Consider the following 14,155-nt stretch of genomic DNA (forward strand, 5'->3'; position numbering starts at 1 on the left):
AAAAGAAAGTGAATGAAGAAAAGAAAAGGAAGCGAAGTATACAGAGGACATGGGCATGGCATGGTATGATAGCTGTTGACATATCAATTCCAATTCAAGTTCAACCTCATGCTTTAGTTCAACCTTAACAAATCAAAGAGTTCAAGGAGCTAAGCTGAGGCCTCATTGTGACATTCCTGTGCTGCTGCCTCATGAGAATATTTCCTCAGTTAGTTAAATAGTTTGTTAGTTAGTTAGAGTTGGTTTAGTTAGTTAGCTTCCTCTTGTATATATAGAGGAGAGACTGATATGTGTAATATTGTGAAAAGAGTTTATGATATATGACTGGTTTATGTTTTTCAACATGGTATTAGAGCATTGATGCTCTCACAAGCTCCTGATCCATGACAACTTCATCTTCATTATCTTCATCTATTTTGTCTTGTTCACTTCCTTCGAATTTAACTCTGCTGATCTCCAATCTTTCATCATTTGTCAATGTAAAGCTTGATGGATCAAACTTTATCATCTGGAAAAATCAATTGTCTAATATTCTCAGAGCTACTAATCTTCTAGGTTTTGTTGATGGTTCAACACCATGTCCTTCTCTCACAATTACAAATTCAACAGGAACAGAGGTGACTAATCTGGATCATCTTCAATGGCATATGATTGATGTTCATCTATTGAGCTATATCACTGCTACACTTACACCACCAATCTACTCTACTGTGCTTCAATTACAGCATTGCTCTGAGATCTGGTCTTTTCTTCACAAGAGATTTACATCTCTTTCTCGATCTCATATCCATCAATTGAAGAACAAGTTGAATCTTGTTTCTAAGAAATCAAATACAATAGAGGAGTATCTCTCAAAGATCAAGGCCTTAGTCAATCAGTTTGCACTTGCTTCAGTAATTGTTGAAGATGAAGATTTGGTGTTAATTACCTTGAATGGTTAGCCATCTGAATATGATACTTTCACCACAACAATTCATGCTCGATCTGACACTATAACTATAGATGATCTATCATCTCTGCTGTGTTCTAAGGCAATCCATTCAGAAGCTAAGCATAAGAAGGTTACAGAACCAACTGTTGCTTTCTCTTTTATTAAAGGATCTGTTAATTCTACTTCACATACACCTACTTTCACTTATTCTAGATAAAGATCTTCCTATAGAGGCAGCAGAGGAGGTTGAAATTCAGGATCATATAGAGGCAATGGTTGATACTACAACAACAATAGAGGCAGTGAAAGAAATTCCAATAAGGTTTATTCTATTTTAGGTTGTCAAATTTGTGGAGGACTGAGTCATTCTGTACTCGATTGTTGGCATCACATGGATCCTCAATATCAGTCATCTTCAGATATTTCTACTCATCCTCCCAATTTTCTTCTTCTTAGCAACCTAGAGCTCTTCTTGCTTCTTCTTTGCTTGGTTCTAGTGTTTCTTCCTCGCATCTATCTCAGGCTTCTTCAAATTTTCAATCTATTCCTTGGTACTTAGACTCTATAGCTACAGACCACATTACTAATGATCTAAGTCATTTTTGTAATTATCAGGCTTATCCAAGTTCAGATCACATTACCATAGGAGATGGAACTTCTATTCCCATTTAGAATACTGGTAAAGGCCTCCTTCCTACACCTCATTATTCTTTCAAACTTAATAATGTTCTTCATGTTGATTCTATGTCTTCTAATCTTGTTTTCTGTTCAAAAGTTGGCTCAGGATAATAATTGTATCATTAGTTTTGATGAAGCCAAGTTTGTGATTCAGGACAAAGTTACGATGAACATTCTTCACCAAGGATCTAATCTCAATGGCTTATATCATTTTCTTCCATCAGTCACTCACACATCTTCATCTGCTGCCTTTGCTGGTCAAAATAGAAGAGACAACTCACATTTGCTGCCACTCCTACTTATGTACCAGATTCTTTTGTTAATAATTCATTGCCTACTTCTAGTATTGTATGGCATAATAGACTAGGTCATCCTAGTAGTTTGAAATTTCAGCATCTTGTTCCTCATTTGCAACTTATTGCCAATAAGTCTGTCACTTCACTTGATTGTATTGACTGTTGTGTTGCTAAGAGTCATTGACTTCCTTTTCAATTGTCTAATTCATCTGTTAATAAACCTCTTTCATTGATACATAGTGATGTTTGGGGTCTCTTTGACTCTACATCTGGCTTCATATATTATGTTCTTTTTGTGGATGACTTTAGCAAATTTTCATGGTTGTATCCTTTAGGTTATAAAAGTGAAGTGTATGATAAGTTTCTTGAGTTTAAAGCTTATGCTGAAAACCAATTCTCTACTTCACTTAAGATTCTTGGAACTGATGGTGGCACTGAATACTGTAATAATAAAATGAAAGTTTTTACCACAGCTCAAGGTATTGTGCATCAACATTCTTGTCCATATACGCTACCACAAAATGGTGTGGCTGAGTGAAAACATAGATATCTCACTGAATTTGCTATAGCCTTGGTACATCATTCTTCAGCTCCTCTTCATGTTTGGTTTAATGCTCTTGCTTGTGCTACTTATCTGGTTAACAGATTGCCTTCTTCTAAGCTGGGTCACAAAACTTCTTTTGAAGTTTTGTTTCATCATCTTCCAGATTTTGCACGTCTAAAAACCTTTGGTTGTTAGTATTTTCCTTGGTCAAAACCCCATACCTCTAATAAGTTACAGTCTGAATCTATTGCATGTGTGTTTTTAGGCTATCATCCTTTTGCTAAAGGTTATAGATGTCTTGATCCCCTTTCTGGTTAAATTTACTTATCAAGACATGTTGTGTTTAATGAACATGTGTTTCCTTTTTCTATGTCCACACCTACTTCTACTTCTCTTTCATCTATTTCTTTTTTACCTCAGATTTAGGCCAAGTTTGGGGACTTTAAAAAAAGTCAAAAAGTCAAAAAGTTACTCAAAAAGTTAAAAAGTTAACACTATTCACCAAAAGTCAACAATTACGGCTGCACAACTCCCAATTCAAATTTTTCCCTACAAATTAATTTTTATAATTTTTTATTACACATTTTTCAATAAAAAGTCAAAAAGTTAACCCAAACATCCATATTTTCAACCTCAATTTTTTAGTCCAAAAAGACAAAAAGTACACTTTTTTAATCTTCCCAAACTTGGCCTTAGTCATTTTTCTGGTCTTCTCCAGTTCCTGCTTCTTCTCCTTTAGTTGCCAATCTTTCTTCTTCACTATCTGCTATTTCCTCTCCAGCTGAGTCAGTCTCTTTGCCAGCTGAATCACTCTCTTTGCCTCTGGTTTATCCTATTCTTCAACCCTTTATTCCAATTCAATCTTTCTCTGTTCAATTGCCTTTGTTTTCTCCTACTACTCTCATCTTTCTGTTCCTTCTTTAAATCTCCATCCCATGGTTACCAGATCAAAAGCTGCTATACTTTCCTCTGTCAAAACCGCTTCTGCTTCTGATTTCACTACTGAGCCTTCCTTTCACAAAGAAGCTATTCTTTTTCCCATATGGAAATAGGCCATATTAGAAGAATTTCAGGTTGTGCAGAAACAACTTACTTGGTCTCTTGTTCCTCTTTGTCCTGGCAAAACTGTTGTAGGCTATAAATGGGTGTTTAGAATCAATAAGAACTTTGATGGCATTACTGCTAGGCATAAGACAAGGTTGGTTGCTGAGGGATATCTTCAACAAGAAGGCATTGACTACCAAGAAACATTTAGCCCAGTGGCTAAGCTTCCCACTATTCGTATTCTCTTATGCATTGCTTTACATCATAAATGGCCTATCAAACAGTTAGACATATTCAATGCCTTCATGGTGTGCTTGAAGAGGAAGTTTATATGTTACAACCTCCAGGGTTTGAGACCTCTTCTTAGTCCAATTATGTTTGTAAGCTTCACAAGGCTTTGTATGGACTAAAGCAAACTCCAAGAGCTTGGTATTCAACTTTTTCCTCCTTCCTAATTTCTCAAGGGTTTATTAGCAGCAAGTGTGATTGTTCTCTGTTTATTCAAAATACATTATCTACCTTTACTGCATTTCTAGTGTATGCAGATGACATCTTAATTACTGGCAATGATACTAAGCATTTTCAGACTCTTGTCACTCAAATGCACCAAGTGTTTTCTATGAAAGAACTTAATCCCATGTCTTATTTTCTGGGTATATTTGTTGAGCCCTCAGTCTCTGGTTATGTTTTATCTCAACCTAAATATGCTCAAGACATTCTTCATAAAGTTGGGATACTGGATTGTAAACCTTGCTCTTCTCCCATTGCTGTCAAGCCTGCTATGACTCCTACTTCTGATAATCTTTCTGCCAATCCAACTCTATATTGGTGGTTGGTGCTTTGCAATACTTGACAATTACCAGACTTGACTTGTCCTTTGCAGACATTCAGTCATGTCAACATATGCAGGAACCTACTAATGCTCATTTTTCTACAGTCAAAAGGGTTCTTCGATTTGTTAAGGGTACTCTTCATCATGGCCTCACCTACATTCCTAGTTCTTTTGACCTTCATACTTATTCAGACTTTAACTGGGTTGGGGATGTTCTTGACAGAAAGTCCACCTCTAATTATTGAGTGTTTCTAGGGACTAATCTCATCTCCTGGTCTGCCAAGAAGCAGGCTATTGTCTTTCGATCCTCCACTGAAGCTGAGTACAGGTCTTTGGCTCATACTGCTACAAAACTTGTTTGGCTTGGTATGCTTCTCCATGATTTTTGTATTGCTTCTCCTACTGTGCCACTGCTTTGGTGTAATAATGTTTTTGCCATTGCTTTGGCATATAATCTTGTCTTTCATTTAAGATCCAAACACATTGAGGTCGATTGTCATTTTGTACGCGATCAAGTTCTTGCCAAACAGCTTATTTTGCAATATGTTCATACTATTGATCAGCTTGCTGATATATTCACCAAGCCCTTGTCTATCTCTCGATTTTCCTATCTTAAGGACAAACTTATGGAGGTTTCTCCTTCCTTTCGCTTGAGAGGGAATGTTGACATATCAGTTCCAGTTCAAGTTCAACCTCATGCTTAAGTTTAACCTCAATAGATCAAAGAGATCAAGGAGCTAAGCTGAGGCCTCATTGTGACATTCCTGTGTTGCTGTCTCATGAGAATATTTCCTTAGTTAGTTAGTTAGTTACAGTTGGTTTGGTTAGTTAGCTTCCTCTTGTATATATAGAGGAGAGACTGATATGTGTAATATTGTGAAAAGAGTTTATGATATATGACTTGTTTCTGTTTTTCATCAATAGCCCATCAGGTGGCATTTCATTTGTCATATGTTTAAATTTAAATAAATTGAAAAAAATAATTTACATCTATTCATTGATTTAATAGATGTGGATGGAGCAAACTGTGCAGGTTGGCGGATAGATGTGATCAATTTGACAGTTTAGACTTTCGGAATTTAAGGCATTTTTTTGAATTATAATTTATAACTTTTACAATATCCAATAGCTAGTAATATAAAAAAAATATGTATTATTTGTTTATAATAGGCCTTGGCACCGCGCATACATATTTTTAAGGTTTTTTTTTTTTATTTTCACAAAAATATATATTTTATTATTTTTACTCTATGTGGTTGTTTGCTAGCATTTTTTTTTCTTTGAACTTCATCTATGGGTGGATCGAGTTCATATAGGTGCAGTATAATTGATCCGTCATTTGAACCGTATTCGTGAATTTTAAAATATTTCATCCACATCTGTTCATCGAAAGACACACATCTATCCAAAATCAATCAGGTTGGGTTGGTTCGGTTAGGTTAGGTAGGTTGGACAAATCCATGATCATCCCTAGTCTGACACCTTATTTTTTTAATGCAGATTACAAATGCACATTTTAAAGTTGATTACAACATAAATTGTCTCATATTATTTTAAAAATTATCTCTTTTTTTTTGAAAATTTTAATTTTATAACAAATAATTATTTTTATTAATCAATTATTAAGTTAATTAATAATTTTTAATAATATTCAAAATTTATTTCGATTAGTAATTCAGCTAATTTTATTATTGTATAGAAAAACACTTACGAATTTTATTTTTTACTTAATTTTATTAAATAAAAATTTCTAACAATGAAATATTTATAATTTTTCAAATTACGGGACATAATCTGTATTTTAAACAAATTTTAAGAAGTTTATTTATAATTTTTTTTTGTTATATATAAATATCCACATAAATGGAGTGGTGTGTAGGCATGCTTTCCGTGCTTGAAGGTTTGCAAGGGAGTTGTGGGAACGGGGTGGCCGGCCATAGTGGTGTGAAAAGAGATAGATCAAATATAGGTTTTGTTTGGATATTACTAAGGCTAAAATAGTCATATAGAATAAAATTAGTTATTTTAGTCAAATAAAATAAAATATCATATTCAATCTATAATCATTTTATTTTTTATCTCATAAAAGTCAAAAAATTTTAAAAACCTATTACAAATGAGACTTTTTAACCACAGGTTAAAAAAATTAAAAATTAAAAAAGTCAACCCATATCCAACGAAGGCATAGAATAACAAGAAAAATTTCTTTATTTTCATATAAAAATTTTACCACCAAATTATTACTTTTAAAACATATATATATATATATATATATCAACACCTCTCATTGAAATATTTAATACCTCAAAATTATGAAATTTCACAAGACTTACCTCCGGTCATGCTATGATCATCAAAACTGTTCATTTTATAAATTCATACGTATATATCATAAATAAAAAAAATTAAAAAAAGTCTCCTACATACACATACAAGTCCCACAAGGATAGAAGGTAAGTGGAAAACAAGACTAGCTGGCTTATAATACCGTTTCCCCATAATGTATTCTCCAGTGTAAATTTGTTAGTGGGCCAATAAAAAAATTACCTCTGAATTTGGTATTTAATTTTTAATTTTTAATCTACGCTACTATAATTTTTTGTGTTATAAATTATTTATGTAAAAAATTAATTTGGTTGAATATTATTAGACAAATGAGACATCGTTTGGTAACATCATTTTTTAGCCTAAAAGTCAAAAAATTATTAAAAAAGCCAACAACTTATACAAAAAAGTCAAAGATTTCATTTTTTTCTCTATTCTTTATACATCTTATCATAAAAAACTAAAAATTCATCCCAAGCATACTAATTTTTTTAAGGTAAATTACAAATACACCTCCTGAGATTTACTTAAATTGCAAATTACCCTATCTGATTTTAGAAATTACTTTATGCCCCTAAGGTTTCTAATTTCATAACAAATAGGTTTTTTTATTAATAAATCATCAAGTTGATTAACAGTTTTTAATAATGTTAAAATTTTATTTTAATTAATAATTCAGATAATTTTATTATTTTATAGGTGAACAGTTAGAAATTTTATTTTTTCAATTAATTCTGTTAAATAAAAAATTCTTATAGGGAGATATTTGTAATTTTTCAAACTACAAGGAGCAATTCGTATTTTAAGCAAACTTCAAGGGGTGTATTTGTAATTTACCTTTTTTTACATCATATTTTTGGCAAAAAAATAAGAAGTTACTAAAAAAGTCTATTCCCAAACGAGCCCTGAATGATCTATGAAAATTTTAAAATTTTTGAGATATTGATTTGTGATTATGTTTTAATTTTAAACAATAAATAACAATCTCAATCAAACAATCAAAGATAAATCAATACAACGATTTAACGTGAAAAAATCATAATTGGAGCTCCTTAAATTGTGATAAAAAAATCAAGTGGAAAAGCCACAAAATAATCCACTAAGAAGATAAAAAAGAATTACACGTGTACCCTTAATTACCTAGTAAATCCAAGTTCGAATTAAATCGATCCCGATGTGCCTCTTCCACTATTGTCTTCACATCGGAATTGTCTTGTCCAACGTTGAATTCACAATGCCGATGTCGAATCCATGATGATAAGCCACTCCGGAATCTACCAAAACTTTAGGCCCAAGTTCTCTAGAATTTACCGAAGAATACCTCTCTTTTTTGGGAACGAAATAAAAAGAACAACCCTTGATATTTGACAATCTGTAGTTCGTTGATCAATCGATCACCTTCTATACACCAAGAAAACTCATATAAATCAGCCTTCAATAGAAAATACTTTATTTTTTCTTTCTCTCTAAGATTCGAGACAGCTAAAAACCCTAAAAATAGCGAACAACTCAATTTATAGAAAATAGAGTCAGGAAGATTGCTCGAGCAAACTCACTAAACGCGTATCCATCACTTGAGCTAAGACTTTACTGCTCGTGCGCAGATCAAATGCTCTCAAAAGTTTGGATGCTCTACAAAAGTATTGGATGATGCCATTCATTGTTCGAGCGCACAAATGATAGCTTGAGCAATCAAACAATTCGATCCCTGATATAGTCAGCGCAGTGGCAAAAAATAATATTATTTGGGTTGGATTCGCATCGAAACATTCATCTCTTTACAGAAACAAAAAAGAGAATAAAAATACAACAGACATAAGTTTTGTCAATCAGGATTGCCAATTACAAAAACCTAACAATCTATAATTTAAAATCACATTTACCTTTAATTTTTATTGTGACTATTGACATCCAATCTAGTTAAATTGCCAATGAATTTTACAAAATAAATAAGGGTAAAAATGAATTTTACATAAATCCAAATCACAATTTTTTTTACCAAAGATCCAATCATTAAAATACTTTTGTTCAGAATGATAAATTTAGGCAAAGTTTGGCATCTTTTAAAAAAGTTAAAAAGTCAAAAAGTTACTATCCTATTTAAGTCATATCATTTTATTTAAGGCACATCGACCCCGTTTGGTAGAGCTGCGGGAAAGTGATCATAACTTATAGCCTAACAGCTTATAACTTATAGCTGTGAATATAAGCTGATTTTTTACTTATAAATTAAGTTTCTCCTCCTTCACTTAAAGAATAAGTTGATTTTTGACTTACAAACAGCTATAAGCTGTATTGTTAAGTTGAACCAAACACATCAAAATAGCTTAAATTAAGCTAAAAGCTGAAATAAGATGGAAATAAGCCCTACCAAACAGGGCTATCACCTCTTTACAATATCACTTCAAACTTAATCTATATTTCATAAAAAGTCAAAAAATATACTTATTTACAACATTCCAAACAACCCATTAGGCAAAATGATCAAAATACCTACACATATGTCATCTACTTGTTCAGAATGACAAATTTAGGTGGTATTTGACAAGTGATTTTGGAGCTAAAATAGTCACAAAAAACAAAATAGATTATTTAACCACCACAACAAACAAAACATCACATCCAACCCATAATCATTACACTCTTCTCTCACAAAAAAAATCAAAAAAACCAAAAAATCTTTCCCAAACGAAATTTTTTAACTCAGACTAAAATAATTAAATAAGCCAAAAAATTAAAAAACCAACACACTTCTTATACGGAGGCTTAGACCAAGTTTGACATGATTGAAAAAAGATAAAAAGTCAAAAAATTACTATCATATTTAAGTCACATCATCTTATTTAAGTCACATCACATCTCTAACACATCACTTTAAATCTAATCTATATTTATTAAAAAATCAAAAAATACACTTATTTAGATCATCCTAAAAACACCACTCAGACAAAATGATCAAAATATCTACATATATGTCATGTACAGTGATGAGATTCTCAAATCCATCACATTTCTCTCTCTCTCTCTCCCTCTCTCTCTTACACATACAGACACACCCTCTTCAAACTCTAACGCTATCTCTCCACCGGCAGAACTCCAGCCCTCCTCCTCCGCAGTGCGCTGTTGCCACCGCCACTCCGCAGCTTCTGCCGTCTCTCTCTCTCTCTCTCTTCTCGAAGGCAGATCTGAGCGATCTTGATCTGTTAAAGATATCCTTGTCCAGATTTGGTTGTCCTCGTCGCCTGTAAGTTCACCGATGTCGTCGAAATCATCGTCGACAGTCTCCGGCTCCCGATTCGGTCCTCTGCTCACATTTACAAACCAACAGTCTCTATCTCTCTCTGAGATTCTGGATTGAGGACTTGTTGCTGTTCTCGTACCCTTGTCTCTGCAACCAACTCCAAAATTTTTTAAACTGTTGCTAAAAATTGGGTGTTTGTTCCAAATTTTTTTTAAATTTTAAACTGTGGCTAAACTCCATTCGGGTGTTTGTTTTCGTACCCTTGGCTAAAATTTTTAAAATTTTAATAATATTTAATAAAAAACTCGTTAATTATTACCTATACAGCCAAAATAATTTTCTCCAAAAATTTGGAACAAGCACCCGAATTTTCGTAGGAATGAAAATTCCCTCTTAATTTTTGTGACAAATCGCCAGACCCTTTCTTCAGCCCTAACATTTTGAGAATTTATTCTCACTCCAATTCTGTTCTATTTCGGAGCCCTGATTTAACTCTCTACCGTCATCCATCCCCAACCCAACTTAAACAACCTATTCGATCACGAGTCCAACCCCCTGCTACGACGACGAAACCCTAGATGCATTTGATCTCGATTGCAAACTGGTATGTATGTAGTTCATTTTCGATTGATTTTAAAAATAAATTTGAAGTGAAGCTCTGTCTGCATGATTTAATGTATTAATAGATAAATTTGGTCATGATTTGATTTTGTGGATGGTTGCTTCTTTGGCTCTTATTTATTCTGCTCTTCTATTGCTAACTTAGCTGTGTTTGGTTGGGGATTTGGAGAGGGATTTGGAAAGGGAAATGGAAAAGGCAGCTGAAGCATGAATAAATCATGCATATATTTCACATAGTTTCACACATCTTTTCCCTTTCCATTTCCAAATTCCCCAGCCAAACACAACATTAGGTTTCTTTTCTTTTGGTATGATATGAATGCAATATTTATTTCAGAGTTGAGTTAACATATTTTGCATGATGCAGAAGAGAAGGGCTTGATTTAGCATATTTTAAGTAGTTTTCTACACATTTCCTTTATCTTAGCTTATCTATGTTTAAAGAATGTGTATGCTCTGTTATTTTTTGTTGTGCTGAGATTTATTTATTTATAAAGTTTCAATTTTCCTCTAATATTTCGCACAACATGTTGGGGATTTGGATATTAACAGGCTACATGTGTATACCCATGATCAAAAGAGCAAAAGGGATCTAAAGGCTTCTGCACATGCTTTTCAAGCTGAAGCGAAAGTATTCCCTGACCCCATTGGTAAGATTATTTAGAAATTTTTCATGACCGATAGAACAACAAATAAAGAAAAGCCTTTTGAGTTGTGAATTTGGTTTGTTCTTTTTGTTTTGTTCAAATATGGGTCAATGGTGTTTCAGCCATTTATGCTCTTGGTTGTCTCCCGACCTATGTTTAATTGGAGTGTGTTCTTTGATGTCATCATAAAGTTGAAGTCTGCCTATTAGGGTCTCTATTACAAGAGAAGAGAAGAGTTGCTTGTTATAAATAACTATTAATTTGAAGATGAAATTTATTTCTCTTTAATAGCTTTGAATGGGTTCAATTTATGTGGAATGCAGGTCTTTGAATTGACGCTCATAACTTTGTTTTGTTCTTTTTTATTGTTGTTGTTGTTTCATTTATTTTTATTTAATGCATGTCTTTAAATTACAGTTTCAAAAGCAAACAAGAAAAAAGGGTGGTAGCCGTCATGTGTGTCACTACTGGAAGTCTATAATAGTTATTGAAGTTACTTGGAATGTTCATTGAAAATCTTATTTTTTTGCTTTATTTAAAAAAAATGAAAATCAAGATGACTGGTTGGTATATCAGTTAATAATATAATTCCCAATTTGCTTACTGTTATTTATAATTACATTTGCATAAATATATGACTGGTTGTATAGTTTAATTTCATCATATTATGCTATTTTGCATTCAGGACTGCTGCCATACTGTCATATTAGTTGTACTTGCTGTTTACCGAGTATAATTTGTGTCGAGATTGGTTTGTTTATCCTTGGTTGTTTAGATAATGTATTTATTTTTTCTGGTAGCTAAAGGGAGTGATAATGACACTTCCATCAACCACCATTGCAGCCACTTATTTGGTCATCTCTTGCCTACTCAGAAGGTACTTCAGTTCTTGCTTATTTTGCTGCCTGTGTGTTAGTAAAAATTATGCTAGGTCTCGATCGACAGTCACCAAGCAATAACCTTAAACTAAACAATTAAAACAGGAGTAATCAAGCAATTGTGGTATTGGTTCGAATGCCTCAAGAGAATGAGGACTTTTTTGGATCATCTGATGGTAACAAAGTAAACAAGAAGAATAGACTTTTATATCAACTGATGGTAACAAAGTAAATTAGACATACAACAGTAATTTCTGATTGAAATCACCAAAGTTCACCCAATTACGAAGTACTGATTACAAAGAACTACTCCTAAATTACAGTTTGAACTACTCCTAAGTCTAAGAACTAAGCTGTTGTGTTGTTCTTGATTCCTCTTTCTTCAAATCTCTGGCCTTTATATCCTCTCCCTTCTTTCCTGGCCCATGACCGCATGACCTCCTTGAGCCTTGTAACTGCCATTGCTTAACTGCTGCAACTGCTTCCTGACTTCAAGGCTTTCAAACCTCTCCAATCCTTCACTTCCTCTTGTTGAACTGCTGCCCCTCCAAGTTGCCACATACCTCTCAGTCCTTTGGACCTTCCATTGATAGACAAAAACTCCCACCTTGCACATTCCTCTCTCTGCAAGTCACCCACTAAGCCCACGACTTAGCTAAAAATTGTTCCATCATTTGCACTGTTTAATGCACATTCTCAACCTCTCTCAAATTACTTACCCCCTTAAACCGTTGAACCCTCGCTTGTCTCTGCCACACGTCACACTCCAACTGGTCCACTTGTCGACAAGACCAAGCAAAAATGGGTGCAAACACTATGCGTGCATAGTTTGATTAAATTATTTTTAATCATGTATTGATTGCTTTGTTTTGGTTTTATTTGATAAATTAGAAATCACATGCAATTGCCCTAATGTTGACTTTGACATAGTAGAGTAGTAGGAGGTTGGTTCTTTTCCAAAACAGAAAATAAATTTATGAAGCATTTTAATAGAATTGTAGATTTTTTTGGCTTGAGTTGTGGGTTTTTTTTCTACCAATTGGGGCCCTCCCTTCACTACCCCCTTTGGAATAGTCTACAGCGTTCATAACTACTCTTACTACAGGATGCTTACCCAGCCAACGCTTAGATTCGACTCTACCCAAGCCAGACTGGCTAGTTTTTGACAAAGTGCAGGATCTTTGGCTATTTCCTTAGACCCCATCGAGTCCTTGGTTGATTTCCCAATAGTAAAAGAAATAAGACAACTGGAGTGAAGCCTTGCGTCATTCCCTTTCTTGAACCAAGATATTTTATACGAGTTATCACTCCCCCACCTTTTGTATTTTCTTGATTAAATTTTGTTTAATTAGGGTGAAATTCTTTAAAATCCTTTGCCACTTTAAAAGATGGACTGTCAACAGCTGATCAAACTCTCTACAACCTCTCCATTGTTGTCATGTGGCAAGTCTTTATTGGGACACATCATCGACAACACCAATAGCACCACTGACTGTTAACTACAGCAAAACCAATCCCAACCTGGGTAGCCTTAGCTCTCGCTCTAACTTCATATGCATAGCTAAATTTACCATGTTCACACAGTTAAAGTCTCCATTCAATTGGAATAATTCGTAGCTAATTTTGGGCCAAAAAAACACCAATGTTTTCGAATTTTTTTGTCTTAAGTAATTTCTTTTTTTCAAAATTATATCAAAATTTTTTACTTTTTTGGTCCGTCTTGTTGAGATGAATCTAATAAGTATATATTTTTTTTGAAAAATTCCAAAAAGAAAATACCAAAGTTGAAAATAAGCCAAAAAAGATTGTTTGTTTTAGCTTATTTTGGTATTTTTTGGATTTTTTTTAAAGATTTTTTTAAAAATACTAAATTTGAAAATAAGCAAAAAAAGATCGTTTATTTTGGTCTTTTTTGGATTTTTTTTAGATTTTTTTAAGAAAATTATAATCTTCCACTTCATCTTGTCGAGCTGAATCTAAAAACTTAAAAAGTTTTTTGATTTTTTTGATTTTAAAAATCACTGAAGAGAAAATTAAGTCCAAAAGTATGAATCTAAAAACTTAAAAAGTGTTTTGATTTTTTTGATTTTAAAAATCACTAAAGAGAAAATTAAGTCC

General features: G+C 33.2%; 1 protein-coding gene across 6 annotated transcripts in view; it reads left to right on the forward strand.

Moving 5' to 3' along the window:
- The first annotated feature begins 9,630 nt into the window (after nt 1-9,630).
- The window catches only part of LOC114311309 (transcriptional corepressor LEUNIG), a 68,811-nt gene continuing 64,286 nt past the window's right edge, over nt 9,631-14,155 (forward strand). For all 6 annotated transcript variants that reach the window (XR_014329687.1, XM_082869136.1, XM_028257434.2 and 3 more), the window contains exons 1-3: nt 9,631-10,495; nt 11,065-11,162; nt 11,960-12,036. Coding sequence is in view for 5 of the 6 variants with exons in the window: in XM_082869136.1 (XP_082725262.1) it covers nt 10,470-10,495; nt 11,065-11,162; nt 11,960-12,036 (201 nt within the window). In the remaining variant the exon portion in view is untranslated. The remainder of the gene's footprint in view (nt 10,496-11,064; nt 11,163-11,959; nt 12,037-14,155) is intronic.

Source organism: Camellia sinensis, chromosome 5 (genome assembly GCF_055761805.1).
Source record: "Camellia sinensis isolate YWXY chromosome 5, ASM5576180v1, whole genome shotgun sequence".
NCBI lineage: Eukaryota > Viridiplantae > Streptophyta > Magnoliopsida > Ericales > Theaceae > Camellia > Camellia sinensis.